The sequence below is a fragment of the Mesoplodon mirus genome, assembly GCF_964341445.2.
Source record: "Mesoplodon mirus genome assembly, chromosome: 19".
In the NCBI taxonomy this organism is placed as follows: domain Eukaryota; kingdom Metazoa; phylum Chordata; class Mammalia; order Artiodactyla; family Ziphiidae; genus Mesoplodon; species Mesoplodon mirus.
Window position 1 is genome coordinate 50341692 of NC_138995.1, and position 24533 is coordinate 50366224.

A 24533-nucleotide genomic window follows, 5' to 3' on the forward strand; every position below is an offset into this window, starting at 1 on the left:
GTGCTTCAACTGAGCTTATTATAACCCAAGGCACACAACTGCCCTCTTCCAGAGGTAGAGTTAGCACAGGTAGAGTGTTACCTAAGTCCTGAGGCTCGGCCTACGTACACTACTCCCCCAACCAGGAAGACAGTCCCACAAACTATGGTGGAGCTGAGAAAGCGCGAAAGCTGACTCGAAAAGCCGACTCGAACCACTGAAACTTCTGGGAAATGTAGTCCACAGTCAAAAAAAAGGGACAGCCGGCCAACATCGACTGTTTCTGCCCGGTACTGAGCCCAAGCTTGGTGGAACCCAGGAGACCTCTGGGAATGCTCGCCAGCCTGGAGTGCGCAGGCGCAAGCGCAGGCGCAGGCTTTCCGGCTCGCCTTCGTCGTCTTTGTCTGCTGGTGAGTTTGGTTTTGGCTCTGCGAAGTGCATATCTTGTTGCGAGACCTGGGTTTCTGGGTTTGGAATCCGGTCGGGGAGGCTGTAAGGGAGGTTTTGTGGAGCCTACTACCGGGCTGGGGAAACTGAAGGGGAGGAATCGCCTCCTGTGACACGTCAGTGTTCAAAGCTTCTGCGGATGGGGGCAGGGGTACAGAAGGAAACGGGCGGGTTCTCCGGTGGGTGACAAAGGTTTTGAGGGAGTGTGAGAGGGTTGTAGAGTTGCAACCTGTGTGGTTCCAGGTTGTGAGTTTGGGTGACATTGTGAACTTAGTGGGGTAGTACCATGTAAACCTCACTTTTCTAGTTTCTAAAATAATGATAAGGATGCATCTCTCTGGAGCATCCGTTTCTGTGAAAGATGAGAAAGGGAAAAGGCTAAAAGCAGACTCATTGTGGAGTAGAAAACAAAATCAGCATTCCTTTTTTTTTTTTTTTTAAAGAGGAAAGATTTCCGGGAAACTTGTTATTGATTGTCTAGACTCCCTGTAGGTATTGAATTTTCTTAATTCTTTGAAGGAATTTTGGTAAGGCTGCTTTGAGAAGTCCTGGACTAAGGAATAGCTTTAAGAGGTAGTTCCCACTAGTGCAGACAGCACGGACGGAATTGGGAAGCAAGTTGTCCTGTCTTTGGTGCAGAAATCAAGTAACGGATTTAAGACTACCTGGTTTGTCAGTGAGCATGGCAGTCTGACTCCTAATTTGACCAGGTTTTCCCCAAACGAAATGGCCTTTATAAATGTAGCGAAACAAATTTTTCTTTTATCTACAAAGAGAATTTCTTCCAGTATTTTATCACACTTAACATGTTTTTCAATAAAACGAAAAAGTACCACAGTACAAAAATTCATGTATAGAAATAATAGCTTTGATACATACAGAAAATAATAAGTAATAGTTATAAAGAAGACTATTTACAATAGCAACAAATCAGATAAAACACCTAGGGATAAACAGTAAATGTATAAAACCTTTATGAAGATTATTTTTAAATGTTAATGAAAGACCCAAAAGAAGACTTGAGCAAATAGAAATATATATGTTAGATAGATTTTAAAAGTCTGCAGTGTATTTTGTTACATGAAGAAAGTAAAGTGTATATTTGGTGTAATACACTACTTTTTTTAGTAAGTGGGGATAGGAATGTATATTTGTAGTTACACAGAAAATAAAAATAGCTGTGAGGGGATGCAGCAGCTAGGGCACGGATAAGAGTCACATTTTTGCTTGCGTGTTTTGTACACTTCCATTTTTAATTGGGATGGAGGAATTAGATTTCTGTGTTCACTCCATTCCTTTTCAGGTGTTTATCACTGCCTCATTCTTGAACGTTTCCTTGAGTTCCATAATACTTCTCTCATTTTTATAATTCCGGTCAAAACCAAGGAACAACACCGCCCCCCCCAAAAAAGAAAAACCCTCCATTAGTGACTTATGTTTCTGTTTTTCCCTTAAATATTAGTGTTCTTAGGTTTCTGACTTTGATCATTTTTTTTCACCTCTAAGAACTCTATGCGCAACAAAATTCCACTGCTGTGGCTTCAGCTGACGCAGGACTAACAAATGATCATTCCTCTTTGAGGCTTGTCCTGAGCTCCTCATGCATATATCCAACTGCCTAATAGCACCATCTGGAGGTTGCATAGGAACTTCAAACTCTTTATGTCCAGAATGTCATACTTATGTCTTTCCTCCTGCAGTTTGCCTCCATCCTTTCCCCCTTCTGTATTACCTGTTTTCATCAATTCATAGCACTGTCCAGGCATATTCTAAGCATACTACATTTGATCAAGCTTGTGAGGAAGTATGATCCTTTTATCTGTCATACCTCCATACAAATTGGAGACCATGGTCTTTTCAATACACATAATAAGTGAGAAATATATATATGTTTGCTGAACCAATGAATTGAATGACCATATAATTATAGGACGCTTAAAATATTTAATTTCTCCTAGAGTAACATAACCTAGGTAAAATATTAGGCTTCTAAAAATTTTAAGAGCCCTGATTCATGAATTATTTCAGAGTCACTCCTTTATATTTTATCCATATCACTCAAGGCTGGCGACTTCACATTTATGAGAAAAGTGTCGTTATGATACTCAAAAGTGTGACTGTGACTGTTCAATCAGGAGCAAGGCTACAAGTGACACCTGCTCAAAGGTACCCGTACAGGTTGTGATTCTAGAGAACTCTAGCAACTCAGTCTTGTAGTTTCTCTGTATAACCTAACTTCTGAAAATACGATACCTTCTGTTTCCCATTTTTTGAAATGCATGGAGCCTTTAAATGGCATGATGAGTTTGGCTTGAGATGCAAATTACAAATACTCTTTTTTCCATGTGCTCACATGTATGTATGTGCTCCAGTTTCTAAGCCAAAGGGTCAGCGTTACTTTGTTCTTTTTCACAAGCCAGCTTTGTGCATCCCCAGGAGCTGCACTTTCCTTATCCTTCAACTCCTTTGAGGGTCTAAGGGCTCAACCTGAATTCTGGGATGCTGCTTTGACCTTCAGCAGTAACATCCAAGTCCTATGTTAGTATTTCGAATTTTAAAGTCACCAATTCAAACAAGAAGAGCAATGGATGATTGAGGAAGAAATGTAAAGGAGGTGTTCTCCAGGTGAGTTAGGAAGAACCCAGCAGGTATGAATGGAATAAAAGCTCATTACAGTTATTCAGTAAGCTTACAACATCTGAAACTTTTTTTTTTCCTGCGGTACGCGGGCCTCTCACTGTTGTGGCCTCTCCCGTTGCGGAGCACAGGCTCCGGACGCGCAGGCTCAGCAGCCATGGCTCACGGGCCCAGCCGCTCCACGGCACGTGGGATCTTCCCGGACCGGGGCACGAACCCATGTCCCCTGCACCGGCAGGCGGACTCTCAACCACTGGGCCACCAGGGAAGCCCCTGAAACTTTTTTTGAGGAGATTTTCTTATCAGCCCGCATCCTTTGGAGTGAAAATTGCTAGGAATTCTTTAGATACCTAGGTAACATTTCCACCTGTTCTTCCTGGATTGGTGCTCTTTTCTCAGATTGTGGAGGACTGGGTGCCTCTCTAACCTCTATTCTGGACGCCAGCCTCTCTACCTCATTTGCAGTCTCAATTTTATGACTTCTACAGCCTAAATTTCGTGCTTCTCCCTCTCACTAACATTCTCCATTTTTTACTTCTCCCTATATGCCTAGACTCCTTTCCTTCATTCAGTCCTTCTTGCCAAGGATTATAGATCTGTAATCTTTCAAAAACTAGCACGTAGATTCTTTTCTTTAAAATTTAACTATCATTTCTCCCTCCTTCTATCGTTATATACCTCAGAGTTGAATTTTACCCCCTTATCCTTATTCCTTATTGTCTTCTTACCTCCAGATATCATAGTATAACTCTTCTCCACCTCCTGCTTTTTAACAATAATGCAGGCCTGGAAATGAGTGCTGACTTCCTACTAGTTCAATTCCCTGTTACTTTTAAAGAGAAATAGTACTATTATTTTTAAACTCTAATACATATACTTGATAGAAATTAAAAGAATAGATATGTCTCCTTATTCCTGGCTCTCAGTTCTCCATTTCTGCTCCCTGGAAGCAGCAATTATTAACATTGTATGCTTCTAAATGTTTTATGAGTATACAAGGAGACTTTCAGGCAGAGCAGTGACATGATTTGACTGTGACAAGATTACTGTGATTGCTATGTTGAGAAGAGTTGTAACATATATCAAAATGCTCAAATGTTAAGCAAACTCAATGTATTCTGTTCAAATGGTGACCTGTTAAGAGCAGAGGTTAGCAACTATACCCTACTATGTGTTTTTGTAAAAAAGTTCATTCATTTTCTTATGGTCTGAGACTACCTTCAAGCTACAGTGCCTGAGTTGAGTTGGCATCTGCAGATACGTGATATGTAAAGCAATGAAACTGGACTAAAAAGTGTTATTAATCATGGTAAAACTAAGTGACTATAATAAACCCCAAAATGTGTTGGTTTAAGGAATGTAGGAATTCATTTCTTGGTCACATATCAGTTATGTGGTGAGTAGTCAAAATTTGCATGGTAGCTTTGGTCTTTGTGGTACTTCAAGATCCAGATTTCTTCCAGGTGTCTCTTTATCATTTAGTTGTGGTTGAAGCTGGATCAACAATGCATCCTGGTTCCAGCCTGGTAGAGGAGAGAGCAATCACCACTCTGGGGGGGGGGGTCAATAAATTATTTTGTAAAGGGCCAGGTAGTAAGTTTTTTAGGCTTTGTAAGCCATAGGATCTCTGTTGCAACTACTCAACTCAGGCATTATAGCAGTTTGTTTGGCATTAGAGCATTTTGATTTATACTTTGAAAATACTTTTTAAACCACAAGATAAATGCTGGTTGAAAGGACCATTTTGCCTGGTATTCAGACAGTGTTGCCTAGTTCAGTTCAGGACTGTCATTTCACAGTATAAAAAATTCAGTTTTGGGAGGGTGGGAGGGAGGCTCATGAGGGAAGGGACTGGGAGATATATGTATGCATATGGCTGATTCACTTTGTTGTGCAACAGAAACTAACACAGCATTGTGAAGCAATTTACTCCATTAAAGATGTATTTAAAAAATTCAGTTTAAAAAAAAATTCAGTTTTGATAAGTATGTGTGAAGGATGTTGATACAATCCCTGTAAAAATACAAGGGGCTTTAATTACCAAGGAGACATAATTTCTGTGTTTTCTTTTGGCTTATTAGTAATACAGAACTTAGTCCTGATCTGTTGAGCATCATGCTTTTGCAAATTTAATGAATTTAAGAATTGGAAAATTTTAAATATATAGTATTACTGTACTTCGTTAAAAGTTTAGTAAAATTCACATCTTAAGCCATGTATACCTGGGACTTTGGGATGATGAAATGTATGAATGATTATCTCTTTTTTTCCTATGTTTATTTTTCTGTTTAGATTTTCTGTCTTTTCTGGCCTCAGTTTTCAGAGGTTATATTTGCTACGTTTTCAAATTTATTTGCGTAGGGTTGAGCAAAATAATCTCTACAATCCTTATTTCCAAATAATCATTTTTTATTTTTGTAATTTTGCTTTTATTCCCTTTTAGTTTTTCCCTAAGAATCAACTCATGAATCTATTATTACTTCTATTTTTGTTTGTAATAATTAATTTCTTTTCTTATCTTTACTAATTTTTCTGTCTTTTATTTACTTTTCCTTATTGTAATTCCTTAGTTGGAATGTTTATTATGATTATTTCTTTTAAAAATAATGTAAACATTTATGCTAAAACTTCTCCAAGCATTATTTTCAAATGTGTTCTGTGGGTTCTGGGTTCTGATATACATTGTATTCTGAATAATATTCTGAACATTACACAATTTATTTTAATTTCTTCTTTGACCAAAGAGTTTGTTCAAGCCAATAGATTTTGGAATTTACATGTGAAAGATTTTCATTTTTCTAATTTATGACTTTATTTTTTTTTTAGTCAGTATTTTATCTATCCTTTTCTACTTTGTGGAATATTTGAGATTTTATAGGCCTACTGTGTGGACGGATTTTGAGAATGTTCTCTGAGCATTTTAAAAGATGGTTCGCTATCTATTTTCAAGATGCAGAATAAACTAGTTAGCTCTATATTATAAATAAGTGCATATTTTTATTTCATGTTCCCATTTTTTATATGTTTGCATATTTCATGGATTTGATCTCCTAGGTTGAGAGAGGTAGTCTTCTCAGTTGCTAATGTGTTTTTGTATCTTGGATTATTTTATATATTCATGATTATCTTCTTTATTTTATCTTTAGTCTTTATTTTCACCATTTCTTATATATTGTTTTAGATTCATATCTTGTATATATATAGTTTAGGGGGGTTTTGCTATATCAGTTGTTAAACTTTAGCATGAATCAAAATCACCTGAAGGGCTTGTAAAATACAGATTGCTGGGCCCTACCCACAGGTTTTTTGATTCTGGAGGTCTGGTTTGAGGCCTGAGAATTTTCTGTATGATCCTATCATAGCTCTTTTAATAGTTATTTTTATTCTAGTTGCACTTACTGACAGAAACAATATGGTTGGTATTGATTCTCTGATTTTATCCTATATACTGTTTTAATTTGGGGGGGGGCATGCGGCACAGCTAGTGGGATCTTAGTTCCCTGACCAGGGATTGAACCCATGCCTTGGCAGTGAAAGCATGGAGTCCTAACCACTGGACCTCCGGGGAATTCCCAACTGTTTTAAATTCTGCCTCATCTTTTATCTTTTGTATCTTTTGCTGTAGGATCTTTCTTTGTTTTGAATATATGTCTTTTTTTCCTGAAAATTTGGAAAGTTTATATTTTTTTCTTATGGTTGCCTTTATATTCATAATTTTCTTAGTCTGCATCCTTGATTTGAGACAATATCTGTTTACAATCTGTTACCAGGAGTGATGTATATTTTCTACATTTTACAATACATATTTTCAGTCTCCCTCTTCCCTTCACTGCACAGTTGGTGATTATGATTATTATTCTAGCTTTAAATAGTAACAGTTGCACTGTTCTCACCTCCCCCTTCATATGTATGAAATTCTTTGCATCTTTGCTGTTGATTGTGCAGTGACCCATCTATCAAAATCCTATCCACTGTTCAACCTTGAACTTCATTTTTATTAAACTGTCTCTCACTTCTAGCCCAATCTCTCTAATCTCTGTATCTCCATCTTCTATTGTAGCCTCCAGAGCAACTTGGATCTTAAGTATATACTCTGTTAGATTTGTATTTTTCGCTTTGATGTCTAAGACATACATTGAAGCTTATTGGCAGAAAGGCCAGTTTTTTATCCTTGTCTGCATTCTTGAGCACAAATAAGATGTTTTATTTTGTGAAATGTCTACTCTAGTCTTTCTCCCATTTTAAAAATTAAATTGTTTATCTTTTTATTATTGTGTTTCAAGAGTTCTATATATTCTGGATATAAGCCCTTTATTAGTTTCTCCCAGTCTATGGCTTTCCTTTTTGTTTTCTTAACTGTGTTTTTTTTTTCTTTTCTTTTCTTTAATTAATTAATTAATTAAAATTTTTTTGGCTGCGTTGGGTCTCCCTTGCTGTACGCAGGCTTTCTCTAGTTGCGTCGAGCAGGGGCTACTCTTTGTCATGGTGCACGGGCTTCTCAATGCAGTAGCTTCTTGTTGCAGAGCACGGGCTCTAGGTGTGCAGACTTCAGTAGTTGTGGCACACAGGCTCAGTAGTTGTGGCTCATGGGCTCTGGTGCACAGGCTCAGTAGTTGTGGCGCACGGGCTTAGTTGCTCCGCGGCATGTGGGAGCTTCCCGGACTAGGGCTCGAACCCGTGTCCCCTGCATTGGCAGGTGGATTCTTAACCACTGTGCCACCAGGGAAGTCCTTAACTGTGTTTGTTGAAGGACGTTAATTAGTTTTTAATTTTGATGAAGTCTACCATTTTTTCTTTTATATTAATAATTTTAATGCTTATGCTGAAGTCTATAATTGATTTTGAGTGAATTTTTGCTTATGGTATGCAGTGAGGGTTGAGGTATTTTTTTCTAGTTATGGAAGTTATAGAACTGATGAGTGGCAGCATATTACTAATCAGTTCTTGAAATGATTTATAAGAAAATGAGGATATAATTTTAAGACAGATAGATCAGGATAATGTCCAAGGTTTGCAGTGAGTGGATGGAAAACAGTTATAAAAGAAAGGATTTAGAGAGAGGCCAAGGAAAGTGCTCTTGACAAGAAAAGAGCTTGGGTGCCAGTATATCAGGCATAATGAAAGGAGAAAAATAAATGAAAATTGAATTTGATGGCAGTGACAGTTTCTGTATCAAGAAATGATAGTATCAATAATCAAAATAGAGATCAAAATCAGATTTGGAAGCTAAAATGGCTATTTTCTGGCATATTTTCTTTCCCATTAAATATATGTGTACTTTGCTGTTTAGCCCATGTGAAACTCAGTTGTAAGTAGATAAAAAGAGCACTGTCTATAGTTATTATACAATTGTAGACTGAGTCAAGTTAAAAGGCCCAAGTCTTCAAGATCTCTGTAAGTATAACAAATAGGGGCTTTTAAAAGTCAAATAGGATTATAGCTATGCTTGCTCCATTCTTCCTCACCTGCAGTTTTTGTTCCACATAGATAGCCACTTTCAACTCTTTTGACTGTGTCTGTTGGTGTTTATTCCCGTATTTTATACAGCTATTTTACCTATTTTAAATGTAATCAATTTAATCATTATCAACATGCTAATATGAAAGATGGGGTTCAGAAAATTTCCTGCATTCATTTTTCTTCATATTTTCTCTGAAACTCCTTTCTCTGGTGCTTCATATTTTCTCTTGAACCTCCTGGATTCCTCCACTAAACTACTAATTTCCCAGTCATTACTCTCTTTCTTTATTCCTTTCTCCCTTCCTTCCTTTTATTTTTTTATTCTGGGAGATATTCTGGAATTTTTTTCCCAACCTATTGAATTTTTAAGGTTGGCACCATACTGTTTATTTCCAAAAGCACTTATTTATAGAATCCTGTTAATATTTCATTGCTATATAATCTCTTAGCTTTCTGTGATACTAATTATATATTATATGTATGTGCTCTTCTGTTCCTTGCCTTGTTTTTTCTTATTTGTTTGATCTTTCACATTATGGCTTTTGTCCAATTTTTGTGATCTTTAACTCTACGTTAATACATTGAGGTACCAGAAAGATTATTGTAATCTCTGTGTCCATGGGTGGGTCTTGTAAAATGGTGGGCTTCACTGTGCAGCATTCAGTCAGATATCTAAGTTTTTCTTTTATATGACTCCAAATGTCAGTATCTATAGGTGTTCTCATGATCTGCTCATTTTTTCAAACAAGAACCCTTCCATTATCTAACAACTACTAGCATTCTTAGAGTCTAGCAGAAGAAAGAAGTTGGGAGCCTATACTATATATAAACTTTTACTCATCCCCTTCTTTCAGTATGGTACTCTCATCTACTTTCCCTGTCATCACTAAATTTGGAGTTTCTCAGTTGTACTTTGTCTGGATAATAAATTCCTATTTCTTTCCAGTTAGGAGAATTGGGTGTATCAGCTGCTCCTTTCATTTTATAAGCCCCACCTTCCACTCTCATGCAGTGTCTCCAGTTATAGTGCCTTTCTGTTGACAGCTGTGTCACAGATTACCTTGCTTCTAAGTGGCATCCTCATCTGCTAGCATTTTATTTAAGTCACTCAGTTCTCCTGTTAATTTACAGTCCTTTATTTGCTTTCCTTTCAAAATTTCCTAATACTTTTATTCACTGTTGTCTCCTCAACCTTTTAGATTTTATGAGTAATGCCCTTCATCCCGTATTGTCATTTTAATGGAGTTTCAGGAAAATATAGAAATAAATATCTTATTTAACCACATATCCCTTATTAATACTCCTATCATTTTATTTTTTAGCCCTTCATCCTAGGCTTTCCAAATGTTACGTGTTTGTCTTTCATCCTGTTTGTCACCTGTTCTTTATGTTTTCCCTTACTTTACTGATTTATAAAGTATACATTGTTTCATTTAAAAGCAGTTTAAGCTACATACACCCATGGATGTTATTTGCATTTGAGCTTTCTTTTATACTGGTAGGTTAGGTTTGAAATAAAGAGTCTATTTTTAAATTGCATATTTTTGAAATTTTATTAAAAATAGTGGGAAATTTACAAGTGTGATATTGATGATGATGATAGCTACTTTATTGAATTTTACTACATGCCAGGCATTAAATATTTTACAGTTATTAACTCTTTTCAATGATGATTTTTTTGTACTCCTTTTTAGAAAAGGCCTGGGAAATTTATAAGTAAATAAAGACACAACAGGAAAGACTTCTGGGTTAAGTCTCATCCTTCTCCGTGAAAACACAGCTAAAGAAAAACTCAGAAAACTTAGGTAGCAGAAAAGTATTTCCTCTGAGCATAGACGTTGATTCTTTAAGACTACTCCTCTGTGTATGGGACTCAGTTTAAACGAGTTGGAACATTTAATTTACACTTAAATATGAGAGAAGCTGTCTAAGAAAGAACCATTAAGAATATAATGAGGATGCTATATTTCATCCCAATTTGTAATCAGCTAATCACAGGATAACCAATGTGAAAAGTCTTTCATCATATATTAAACTTTGTTAGATAGCTGAGAATTACTATTGGAGAGAATCCATATGAATTTACTGAATGTGGAAAAGCTTTCATCCATGTCACATGTCAAGAGATACTAAGGAGTTCTTGTTGGAGAAGGTATCTGTGCATGATAAGAATGTTGGAAAGCCTTCAGCCTGAATCAGATCTCCTTCAGCATGATCAAATTCATGCTGGAGAGAAACCTTATGAATGTAATGAATGTGGAAAAACATTTAGCCTGAAGCAAAACCTCATAGAGCATAAGAAAATGCATACTGGAGAGAAATCACATGAATGTAATGAATGTGGTAAAGAATTCTCTCGAGTCTCATCCCTTACTCTACATTTGAGAAGTCATACAGGAAAGAAACCATATAAATGTAATAAATGTGGAAAAGCCTTCAGCCAGAAGGGAAACTTGCTTACTCATCAAAAACATCATACTGGAGAGAAAACTTATGAATGTGGGAAAGCTTCTATTCAGATGCCAAGCCTTATTAAACACCAGAGAAATCATATTGGAAACAAACCCTATGTATGTAAGGAATGTGGCAAAGCCTTCAGTGGCAAATCATATCTCTCTGAGCATGAGAAAATTCATTCAGGAGAGAAACCATTTGAATGTAATCAATGTGGAAGAGCCTTCAGCCAGAAGCAATACCTCGTTAAACATCAGAATATCCATAGTGGAAAGAAACCCTTTAAATGTAATGAGTGTGGAAAAGCCTTTAGCCAGAAGGAAAACCTCATTATCCATCAAAGAATTCATACTGGAGAGAAACCTTATGAATGTAAAGGGTGTGGGAAAGCTTTCATTCAGAAGTCAAGCCTCATTAGACACCAGAGAAGTCATACAGGAGAGAAACCTTATATATGTAAGGAATGTGGAAAAGCCTTCAGTGGGAAATCAAACCTCACTGAGCATGAGAAAATTCATATTGGAGAGAAACCCTATAAATGTAATGAATGTGGAACAATCTTTAGGCAGAAGCAGTACCTCATTAAACATCACAATATTCATACAGGAGAGAAACCCTATGAATGTAATAAATGTGGAAAAGCCTTCTCTCGAATCACATCTCTCATTGTACATGTGAGAATTCATACAGGTGATAAGCCTTATGAATGTAAAATATGTGGGAAAGCCTTCTGTCAAAGCTCATCTCTTACTGTGCATATGAGAAGCCATACAGGTGAGAAACCCTATGGTTGTAATGAATGTGGGAAAGCCTTCTCTCAGTTTTCAACTCTTGCTCTGCATATGAGAATCCATACTGGAGAAAAACCTTATCAGTGTAATGAATGTGGGAAAGCTTTTAGCCAGAAGTCACATCATATTAGACACCAGAGAATTCATACTCATTAAAACTCTATGAATGCCTTGAATTTGGGAACACCTTCAAGAGAATTCATATTAAACAGTATATCAGAAAATTCATTTTACAGTAAAGTCACATGAATGTGGAAAATCCTTCAGCAACAGCTCAAAATGTAATATACTGAGAATTTAATAACTATCACAGTATCATGAAAACCTACACCCCCAAGACCCCCACAAAAAACATTGTTCCTGCTGTACTTTTAGGAGCATTCTCATTAAAGTAAGGATCCAGTCATGGACACTAATCAACATGGTTCTGGAAGGCCTACCTGATGCATTCAGACAAAGATATGCGAGGTATTAAGATGTGAAATTAAGAGACAGAATTGTCATTTTTTTGTTATATGTTTTGCTACATGTATAATCAAAATTATTTGCTTTTGATGCAGTAATAGAAAACAAAGATTGTGACAGAATATTATATCCAGAAACATATGCATATCTTCATGGGGAATTGGCAATTGATAGAGGTGGTAATCACAAGTTGGTAGGAAAATCTGGATGATTCAAAAAATGGTCTCAGGGTAATTGACTCTTCATATGGAAAAATATTAGATCTTTGCTGTTGTTATACATTAAAGTATTTATTTAAAAATCCAAAAGTGTTGTGAAGATTAGAATGCAAAGAGCAAAACTTAGTAACATAAGAATTTTATAGGAGAATTTTTTCAAACCTCAGGGTAGGAAAGAATTTCGAAAACAGATTCCAGAATACCCACTCTTAAGTATACATACATATAGCAAAGAAACTGATACATGTACCCAGGGAGTCCTGTACCTTTATGTTCATTGCAGCATGAGTTATATTAGCAAAATATTGGAAACAAATGTCTGTCACTTTTGAAATGGATGAATAAAATGTGATGCAGTCACACTGTATAATATTCTCTAGTAGTTAAGTATAACAAATTAAATCTATATGTATTAATAGAGAAAGATGAAAATCATGTAGAGTGAAAACAAATGAAGTGAATATATTATAATTATACCTGTATGAATTTGAATTAAATCAACACTAACCAACACTAGTATTAAAGCATTGGTTATGGGTGAACATTTTTATGTAAAACTATGAAGAATGGATTGGAAGAATACACTCAATTCCCAAAAGTGGTTGTCTCTAAAAAGAAAGGCAGTAGAAGGGAAATGGGGCCAAACATGGTAGTTAAAGGATACTTCAGTTTTGTATCTAAATATCTATCTCATTATAAAGAAATAAAGATTCCAAGTAAACAAAACAAAATATTAGTTAATTCTGAATTGTAATAGTATATGAGTTTATTCTGTTGTTTATGCTGTTTCTTTTAAACTTCTGAAAATTAAAAAAGATAGGGATAGGAGTAGGGAATCTATATGGAGTACATGTTATAGTGGATTCACATTCCCAGTTAGATGCAGATATTTTACAGAAGAAATTTCTACAATCATATCTTTACTATAAAATATGAATTTTAAAAATTGGAATGGTAACAAATCTGGTTATTTAAATTTACTCTCAAATGTCATATCACTAATCTCTGTGTGGTCTCTACTGAGACCACAGTAGATTATAGCATGATTTTGCAATAGGTGATTGAATCACATACATTTAAGGATCATATCACTTAGTAATAAATGCACAGACTTGTTAGAGATAATTAGTTTTTCAGGAACATTTATCAGAAATTTTAATAGTCCACATAACCAGTATTGGCATTAGAAATTTGACATTTTTTAAATGAGGAAAACATGTCACTCTTACTTTTTTGTGTATGCCATTGAATAAAACATCAACTCTTGCATTTCAGCTTGAGTTTTAAACTCAGACTATTTTTTTCTCTAAGCTGCCACAGTCATTCAGTTTCCCCCACCTCTAGTTTGTTTGTTTCCTTCAGGAAAATGGCACTGAAAAGGGAGATCTCAGACCTAAACAGAATTCTTTTATTAAAAGCAAATCTTTTTGAGGATTTTTGATTCCTTTCCACAATAACTTGACATATAGAAAGCAGTTCTCTTTTTGAATAGTGATAAAAAATGAGTATGTAACACAAACCTTAGGCTGCTTTCAAATATATCAATTTCTTTTAAACTCAGAATAATACTATGCTACTACAACTATAGCACTGCACGGCTTATTAGCATATTTGAAGGTTGGTCTTGAGATAAGATTATAAATGCCATAGGTTGACTTTGTGAGGTAATGTATCCAAATAAGATACATGTATATCTATGTGAATCTAAATTATCCTCTCTTTTCTTCCATTTCTCATTAAGCATTCTCTCATATTCCTTAAGTGTTATCCCTTTGTGCTGGTGCAGTTTCAACTGCGTTGGGAATTTGTGCCCCTAACCCCTGCATTGTTCAAGGGTCAACTGTATATCCAAAGGAAATGAAAACAGGATTTCAAAGAGATATCCGCACTCCCATGTTCATTGCAGCATTATTCACAATAGCCAAGATATGAAAACAACTTAAGTGTCTGTCAATGGATGAATGGAATAAAAAGACGTGGTATATATACAATGGAATATTTTTCAGCCATGGGACTATTTCAAAGCAGCAACAGGATTAGTTTTCAGATTCAACTCTTTTGAATGTTCACTACTTTGGACTTTAACTTTTGAGTGGTTTTAGTTTTTAGACTTTAAACAGGAAATATGAGTGGAAGGAAAATTTTCTCAAATTTGGTACATCTTATGCTGGGTATTTCATTATTCCTTATTGCAGAATCTCTGTGATGGGTTTTATTAGACAGTAGAACTAAGCATAATTTGGGATGGAAAAAAATTATAGACTGATGTAGTAAACCAGAGCTGAACAGTAGCTAAGAGAGTAAAAATACATTTTATTCAGGACTATATCAGTAGGGGAAAAGAGACCTCAGGCTCAATTCTGAATACAGCATGGACAAGTGGAAATTTATAGCCAGGGAACAGGATGAGGGTCAGTGGATGAAAAATTCTCAGAGGAAACATCAGGGGTAAGGGTGGTTCTGGCTAAATCAACCTAACAGGATTCTTGTTGAAGGCAGGCCAGCATGATCCATCATCACTTGGGGGATGGTGGATGATGAGGAACCTGATCAGATATCAAGAGTGATCAGATGTCAAGGGTAGAGGGTTCTAGTTCAACTGACTTAGCAGAGTTCTTGCTACATCTAGATTTCATAATAAGTGCACAGATAGACCTAGGAGATGGTTCAAGAATCTGACTAAAGTTTGGTTAGGCAAAGAACCTTTGTCACAGGATTGTTGGCATTTGGGCAAAGCAAGACCTTGGGGTTAATTAAACTAATGTGCTATGAATGACCCAATTCAGAGACTTCTGGAGGAAAATTATACATTTTCATTAGCAGTCCAAAAGGATGCCCCAAGTAACAAGGGTTGGTAGTGGGGCAGTGGTCTCAGGAAGATGCAAGCAAGGCTATACTAATAAATTGTTGACTCCAGAGGGTTTTGGCCATACCCGTTAAGTTAACAGAACAAAACCTGGGGAACGTTAGTGAACAATGCTTCTTTCCCACTCATCCATTTTTCAAGAGGAGAGATTTTCCCTAAATATTCTTGGCTTCTTGCCTTACCTCTTATTTCACTCCTGGAAAGGTGGAGCAAAATAGCTGATTAGAGAATTTATTGCCACTTAGCTCCAAATTAACCCTTTGTTGCCTGACCTGTGAGAAGAGATCTTTCTTTTTAAACATTTTTTCTTTCACCAGCTAGCATGATGTTTAGTTTCGTCATTAGAGGGTGCTGGAGAAACAATGCAGCAGGAAGGAGTTCTTGGTTCAAGTGTGGCTCTCTCTCCAAGTTCCTGAAAATAGGCTCTCTTCTCTACTGCTTGGTTCCATAGTTTTCTCCAGTACAAAGTGCTTTTCTGGCACAGCTTTCTCCAGCATTTGGCCACCGTGTTTTCTCTAGTTCTTTACTCAGTCACAGACATCATAGCCAAGCTCTTCAAACAAATGTGTCTGTGTCCCAGCCAGGGCTCTACTACCTATACCCTTTCTAAAGCCCTACAGATGCACACTTGGGGGCCTCATGCCGCCAGCCATCTAGCAAGCCAGTACCTGGCCTTTATCAGCTGACAGCTACCAGGAGCTGTCCTGGCCCAAGCCCTACATGGATATATGCTAGGTACCTACAAAGGGAGGCCTCTATAGCTCCACATTCCAGTAGTGTCCATAGTGATGCCCCAACTCCCTCTACATGTCTATCTATCAGCTTCTGCTCATCTCACTGCCTGGTGTAAATCATATCTGGGGTCTGAGCAACTGAGCAAACTTCTCTGCTATCGGTGGTCTTTCATGAAGTATGAACCCCTCCCCTTCCAAGTTGGTCCTTCCTTAGGTACACTGCCTCAGCCCCGGAGACCCTTGAGTCCCTTTCCGTCTCAACAGTATATAAAAATAGCTCTATATAATTACTATTATTGCTTAATAATTCTTTATATTAAACTTACCTGTTTCAGTTACTGTGTAGTTTCCTGTCTTCTGATTAAACCTATACTGCCCTGGCCCTGCTTCTTTTCTCTTCTGCTGTGGAATCTGCCTGTCTGCATAGAGCACAAAGCATGCATTCCCAAGCCACGCCTTGGGACTGGGTATTAAGAGTCTGTTTTTTCCACTGTCATGATTCACTAAGCCAGTCTATTTATTTCTGGAGTCCAGTCAGGAATCTCATTGGACTCCCACATGAACCATCCTCCAATTTGCCTTTATCTACAATAAAGGCAATATTTAGCTTCCATATGTCTTAACACTTTGTCCCAAATCTCAGTTGAATAACAATTCATGGGAGGAAATGGGGTGATATATACTTGGCCTCTTCAGAAGCCCCAGCACACAATGTCACATGATATAAAAATGTTACAGACTATCCTACGCTTTTATGATCTTGCTTATAGTGATTTCCATAAATAGCTTTTGGGAGGAGAAAAATCCAGACTTGCCACAACATGATCTATAAGAATGAATGAGAAAACCCCATGCTCACTTTCCAGACCAAGGGGACTTAATACTTGGACCCAAGATAGTTGAAACCATGGAAGAAAAGTTTCTATTAGGCAGCAGTGGGATGGACAGAACTGGAAGTGTTAAGAGAGAGGACTGAAAATGATTAGTGAGCATTTCCTACTATACTCAAGCCTCTAGTCCGGTTGTCACACCCACATTTTGCTCACTCAGCCCCCTCAAAAGGTAGACTCAGATTAAGAAGCCAGTGGAGGTTTGAGTTCAAGATGTTGACATAAGAGGCTCCTTAATATACCACCTCCCACAGACACACCAAATCTACAGCCACCTATGGAATAATTCCCTCTGAAAGAAATCCAGAAAAGAGCTGAGTGACTCCTACATATCAGGAAAATGAGAAAAAATCCCCAGTGAAACAGGTAGGAAATTCTGAGACACAAACTCACCATAAACCCCACTGCTGGCACAGTGACACACAGTCAAGAGAGAACCCAACTCCCAGCTTCTCCCTGAGGGGTAAAAGGTTTGGACCACATATCTGGCACCCTAACTTTTAAGAATTCCACCTGAGAGAGAGACCCCCAAAATATCTAGCTCTGTAAGCCAATGAGGTGTGTCCACAAGACTCACAAGACGATAGTGAACTAAGAAAGAGTTCTTAACAGTCTTGTGAAGAGTCACTGTGGCTATTATCCCAGGGCTTGGTGCAGAAGCAGCAGACTAATTTTGTCTTTTAACCTTCATACTAGATTTATAAGTGATTAACCTACCACCGTTACAACATTAGATTATTCTGAACTTAACTAAATAGTTACCTTTACCAGTGAGATTTATACTTTCATATGTTTTCCTGTTACTAATTAGCACCCTTTCTTTCATCTTAAAGAAGTTGGCCAGACAGCAGCTTTTAAAGTATGCAAATATAAACTTTCCTGGTGGTCCAATGGTTAAGACTCTGCACTTCCATTGCAGGGGGCACAGGTTTAATCCCTGGTCAGGGAACTAAAGACCCCGCATGCCCCATGGTATGGCCAAAAAAATTAAAATTAAAAAAAAAGTAGCAGATATACCTCTTCTGGGGAAGACTAGGAGGTGGGTGTTTCTGTCTGCTCCCTCTGTATTAACCCCTGGAGGAATAGCCAGTTAAGAACTGCTTAGTTTTGTTTTGGTTTTTTGCTACCATCCCATTGAACCCATGAACACAAGCACCACTGGCCACCAGAGTCAGGCTATAAGGAATGTGTCCTCTGGACAGTGGCCACCATAACCAGGGTGCCAGACTTGTGCACAAGCTCCTTTCAAGAAGACTCCAGCATGCAGGTGCAGAGGGAGAGCATAAAGATGGGGCCAACTGGTGTCCTGGTCTCTGGGGAGAATTGCAGTTAACCCCTATATATGTGTTAAATTAGAAGCATACCCCTCAGGCTGCAGCTTTTAAGATGAGCAAATAGGCCTCTTTCACTGAAAGACTAGAGTTTCAAATAAACAACCTAACTTCACACCTCAAGAAACAAGAAGAAGAACAAATTAAGCCCAAATTTAACAGAAAGAAGGAAATAATAAAGATCAGAGTAAATAAATAAAGACCAGAAAAACAATAGGAAATATCAACAAAACCAATAGCTGATTTTTTAAAAACATAACCAAAATTGACAAACCTTTAGCTATACAAAGAAAAAAAGAAGACTCAAATAAATAATAACAGAGATGTTACAACTGATACTACAGAAATACATAGGATCATAAGAGACTGCTATGAATATGCCAACAAGTTAGATAATCTAGAAGAAGTGAACAAATTCCTAGAAACACACAACCGACCCAGACTGTACTGAGGGGCTTCCCTGGTGGTGCAGTGGTTAAGAATCCGCCTGCCAATGCAGGGGACACAGGTTCTGGTCCAGGAAGATTCCACACGCCGCAGAGCAACTAAGCCCGTGCACCACAACTACTGAGCCTGGGCTCTAGAGCCCATGAGCCACAACTACTGAAGCCTGCGTGCCACAACTACTGAAGCCTGTGCGCCTAGACCCTGTACTCTGCAACAAGAAAAGCCACCACAATGAGAAGCCCTCTCACAGCAACGAAGAGTAGCCCCCACTCGCCGCAACTAGAGAAAGCCTGTGCACAGCAACGAAGACAGAATGCAGCCAATAAATAAATAAATAAATAAATAAATAAATTTTAAAAATCTATAAAAAGACTATATTAGGAAGCAATAGAAAATCTGAACAGGCCAATAATGGGTTAAAAAAAAGTGAATTAGTTATTAAAAACCTCCCAACACAGAGAACCCCAGGACCAGATGGTTTCACTGGCAAATTCTACCAAACATTTAAAGAATTAATGTCAGTTGTTCTCAAACTTTTCCCAAAAACTGAAGAGGAGGAATATTTCCAAACTCATTTTACCACATCAGCATTAACCTGATACAAAAGCCAGAAAAGGACAAGAAAAGAAAACTGTAGATCAATATCCCTGATGAATGTAAATGCAAAACTTCTCAACAAAATATTAGTAAACTGAATTCAAGAACACATTAAAGGATTAAACATCATGACCAAGTGGAATTTATCCCTGGAATGGAAGGATGGTTCAACATTCACTAGTCAATAAATATGATACTCCACAATAATAGAATAAAAGGTTAAAATCACATGATCATCTCAATAGATGTAGAAAAATCATTTGACAAAATACAATGTCCTTTCATGATAAAAACCCTCAAGAGGGGGCTTCCCTGGTGGTGCAGTGGTTAAGAATCTGCCTGCCAATGTGGGAGACACGGGTTCGAGCCTTGGTCCAGGAAGATCCCACATGCCACGGAGCAACTAAGCCTGTGGGCCACAACTACTGAGCCTGTGTTCTACCACCCATGAGCCACAACTACTGAAGCCTGTGCTCCTGGAGCCCATGCTCTGCAACAAGAGAAGCCACTGCAATAAGAAGCTCGTGCTCCACAATGAAGAGTAGCCCTCACTCGCCACAACTAGAGAAAGCCCATGGGAAGCAATGAAGACCCAATGCAGCCAAAAATAAATAAATAAATAAAAATTTTTAACTATGTTAAAACCCTCAAGAGATTGGGTTTAGAGGGACTATACCTCAACATAATAAAGGACATGTATGACAAAACCACAGCTAACATCATACTCCACAGTGAAAAATTCAAAGTTTTCCCCTATGATCAGGAACAAGACAAGGATGCCCACTCTCACTACTTCTATTCAATATAGTACTGGAAGTCCTAGCTAGAGCAATTAGGTAGGACAAAGAAATAAAAGGCATCCAAGTCAGAAAAAAAGTAGTAAAAGGGTTTATTTGTAGATTATATAATTTCTATATATAGAAAATCCCAGACAACCATAAAAACTGTTGGTACTAATCAACAAATTCAGTAAAGTTGCAGGGTATAAAATCAACAAACAGAAATCAGTTGCATTTCTATACAATATCCATGAAACATTTGAAAAAGAAATATCCCATTCACAATAGTATCAAAACCAATAAATATCTAGAAGTAAATTTAACCAAGGAAGTGAAAGATCTCTACAATAAAAACTATAAGACTTTGTTGAAAGAAATTGAAGAAGACACAAACAAATGGAAAGATATCTTGTGTTCATAGATTGAAAAAATTAATATTGTTAAAATGTCCATACTACCCAAAGCCATATATAGATTCAATGCAATCCATATCAAAATTTCAGTGGCATCTTTCACAGAAATAGAAAAAACAATCCTAAATTTTGTAGGGAATCACAAAAGACCCCAAACTGTCAACACAATACAAGAAAGAAGAACAAAGCCAGAGGCATCATACCCCCTGATTTCAAACTATACTACAAAGCTATATAGTATAAAACAGTATGCTAGTGGCATAAAGAGAGATACATAGCCCAGTGGAATAGAATAGAGAGCACAGAATTAAACCCCAACATATATGGTCAACTAATATTCAACAAGGGAGCCAAGCACCCTTGGTTTGGAATGGGGAAAAGGATAGTCTCTTCAACAGATGGTATCGGGAAAACTAGATAACCACATGCGGAAAAATGAAATTGGATCTCTATCATACATGACTAACAAAAATTAACTAGAAATGAATGGAAGACTTAAACATAAGACTTGATACAATAAAATGCCTAGAAGAAAACATGTAGAAGAAGCTCCTCAACATTGGTCTTGGTAATCAGTTTTTTGGATAGGACACCAAAAGCAAAGGCAACAAGCAAAAATCAACAAGTGGGACCACATCAAATTTAAAAGCTTCTGCATAGCAAAAGAAACAAACAAAATGAACAGCAACCTAAAGAATGGGAGAAAATATCTGCAAATCATATATCTGATAAGGGGTTAATATCCAAAATATATAAGGAATTTCATACTACTCAATAGCAAATAAACCATCTGATTAAAGAAATGGGCAGAGGAACTACATAGATATTTTTCTAAAGAAGGAATCCAAATGGCTAACAGGTACCTGAAGAGATGCTCAACACCACTAATCATCAGGAAAATGCAAATGAAAACCACATTGACACATCACCTCACACTTGTTACAATGGCTATCATAAAGAAGACGAGAGATAACAAGTGTTGACAAGGATGTGGAGAAAGGAACCTCTTACAAACTGTTGGTAGGAGTGTAAATTTGTACAGCCACTAAGGAAAACAATATGGAAGTTCCTCAAAAAGTTAAAAAATAGGGCTTCCCTGGTGGCGCAGTGGTTGAGAGTCTGCCTACTGATGCAGGGGACATGGGTTTGTGCCCCGGTCTGGGAAGATCCCACATGCCGTGGAGCGGCTGGGCCCGTGAGCCATGGCCACTGAGCCTGCACGTCCGGAGCCTGTGCTCCGCAATGGGAAAGGCCACAACAGTGAGAGGCCCGCATACGGCCAAAAAAAAAAAAAAATAGAACTACTATATGATCCAACAATCCCACTTCTGGGTATATACCCAAAGATAATGAAAACAGGATACTGAAGAGATATTTGCACTCCCATGTTTACTGCATTGTTATTCACAATAGCCAAGGTATGGAAACAACCTAATTTCTCTTCAACAGTGAATGGATAAAAAAGAAGTGAGATATATATATATATATATCTACATACATACACACACACACACACACACACAGTGGAATATTATTCAGCCATGAGAAAGAAGTAAATCCTGTCATTTTCACAACATGAATGGACCTTGAGGACTTTATGCTAAGCAAGAAAAATCAGAGAGAAAAAGACAAATACTGTATGTTATCACATATATGGAATCTTAAAAAAGCCAAATTCATAAGAACAAAGAGTAAAATGGTGGTTACCAGGGGCTGGGGGCATAGGAGAGAGATTAAGGATACAAACTTGCAACTGGTAGATAAATACGTCCTGGTGATCACTGGATCACCATTAGCACAGTACATTAGCACAGTACAGTGATTATATGCAACAAATTTGTATTATAAACATCACACCAGCTAACAGACTAGCTGTTAATAATTCCCACCACAAAAGCGAAATGATAATTATTTGACATGATAGAGGTGCTAGCTAATGCTACAATGGCAATCATATTGCAATATATGAATGTATCAAATCATGTTGTATACCGTAAACTTACACAATGTTATACATCAAATATAATTCAATGTAAAAAAATTAAATTCATAGTTTAAAAATTCCAAAAAGAGAAAATTCCAACCCAGATGGTTTTGCTATTGAAGTCCACCAAATAGTTAAACAATACATAATGGGAATTCTGCATAATCTCTTCCAAAAAAACAGAAGGGAAAATGTCCTAACTCATTTTATGAGGCTAGCATTACTCTGATACCAAAACCAGACAAAGACAGTACCCCCCCCCAAAAGTGAAAGCACAGACCAATTCCCTTGTTGACATAGACACAAATCTGCTCAACAAAAGTTAGCAAATCAAAACCAGCAATACAGTATGTATCACAAGCAAGTTGGGTTTATCCCAGGAATGCAAATCTGGTTTAATATTCAGAAATCAATTAATGTAATCCACCATATTAAACTAAAAAAAGAAAAACCATACAATCATATCAACTTATGCAGAAAAAGCATTTGACAAAATTTAAGGTCTATTCATAATAGAAACTCTCAGCAACCTAGGAGTAGAAATGACTTTTCTTAACCTAATAGAGGACCTAACACTAGTGGTTAAAGATTGAATGCCTTCTCTCCCAGATCAGGGATAAGACAATGATGTCCACTCTCATTGCTCCTATTCAACATCATACTGGATGTCCTAGCCAGTGAAATAATAATAATAATAATACCACAATGTTCACTGCAGCACTATTTACAATAGCCAGGACATGGAAACAACCTAGATGTCCATCAACAGAGGAATGGATAAAGAAGATGTGATACATATATACAATGGAATATTACTCAGCCATAAAAAGGAACAAAATTGGGTCATTTGTAGAGATGTGGGTGGACCAAGAATCTGTCATACAGAGTGAAGTAAGTCAGAAAGAGAAAAACAAATATTGTATATTAATACATATATGTGGAATCTAGAAACATGGTACAGATGAACCTACTTCCAGGGCAGGAATAGAGACGCAGAAGTAGAGAATGGACATGTGGACACAGGGGGGAAGGGGAGGGTGGGACAAATTGGGAGATTAGGATTGACATATATACATTACCATGTGTAGATAGATAGCTAGTGAGAACCTGCTATAAAGCACAGGAAGCTCAATTCAGTGCTCTGTGATGACCTAGATGGGTGGGATGGGGGGGTGGGAAAGAGGTCCAAGAGGGAGGGGATATATGCATACATATAGCTGATTCACTTCATTGTACAACAGAAACTAACACAACATTGTCAAGCAATTATACTCCAATAATAATAATAATGATTATAATAACAACAATGATAACAGTATGAAGAAGGAGAAGCAGCAGCAGAAACAGAAGCAGCATACTGTGGAACACAGTATGGTGGTTCATCAAAAAAATTAAACATTTAATTACCATATGACCCAGTAATTCCACTTCTAGGTATACCCACAAATTAATTGAAAGCAGGGTGTCAAAGAGATGTTTGTATACCATGTTCACAGCAGCATTACTCACAACAACCAGAAGATGGAAACAACCCACATGTCCTTCAAGAGATAAATGGATAAACAAAATATGGTATAAACATACAATGAAATATTATTCAGCCTTCAAAAGGAATGAAATTCTGATACAGGCTACAACATGGGTGAACCATGAAAGCATTATATACTAAGTTAAATAAGCCAGGCACAAAAGAACAAATATTGTATGGTTCTACTTACATGAGGTACCTAGAATAGTCAGATTCATAGAGACAGAAAGTAGTATAGGGGTTACCAGAAGGGAGGGGGGATCACTAATTATTGTTTAGTGTGTACAGAGTTTCAGGTTAGGATGATGAAAAAGTTCTGGAGATGGATAGTGGTGGTGGTTGGACAACAATGTGAATGTACTAATGCCACTAAACTATACATTTAAAAATGATTAAAATGGTAAATTTTATCTTATGCATAATTTATCACATACACAAAAAAGATAGGCCTAGCATGGAAACAAATCTGTTGGTCATGAGTCAGTAAATGTTGCTGAAGGAATCGTAGTGGGA

General features: G+C 37.2%; 1 protein-coding gene across 4 annotated transcripts in view; it reads left to right on the forward strand.

Annotated features, from left to right (window-relative positions):
- LOC309795553 (uncharacterized protein) overlaps nt 1-24533 on the forward strand; it is a 61090-nt gene continuing 36557 nt past the window's right edge. For 3 of the 4 annotated variants that reach the window (XM_082607998.1, XM_082608000.1, XM_082608001.1), the window contains exon 1: nt 1-389. Coding sequence is in view for 1 of the 4 variants with exons in the window: in XM_082608002.1 (XP_082464128.1) it covers nt 10686-11924 (1239 nt within the window). In the remaining 3 variants the exon portion in view is untranslated. Of the gene's footprint in view, nt 390-10217; nt 13401-24533 lie in introns of those variants that run through there. The other variant, XM_082608002.1, reaches the window with a different exon arrangement.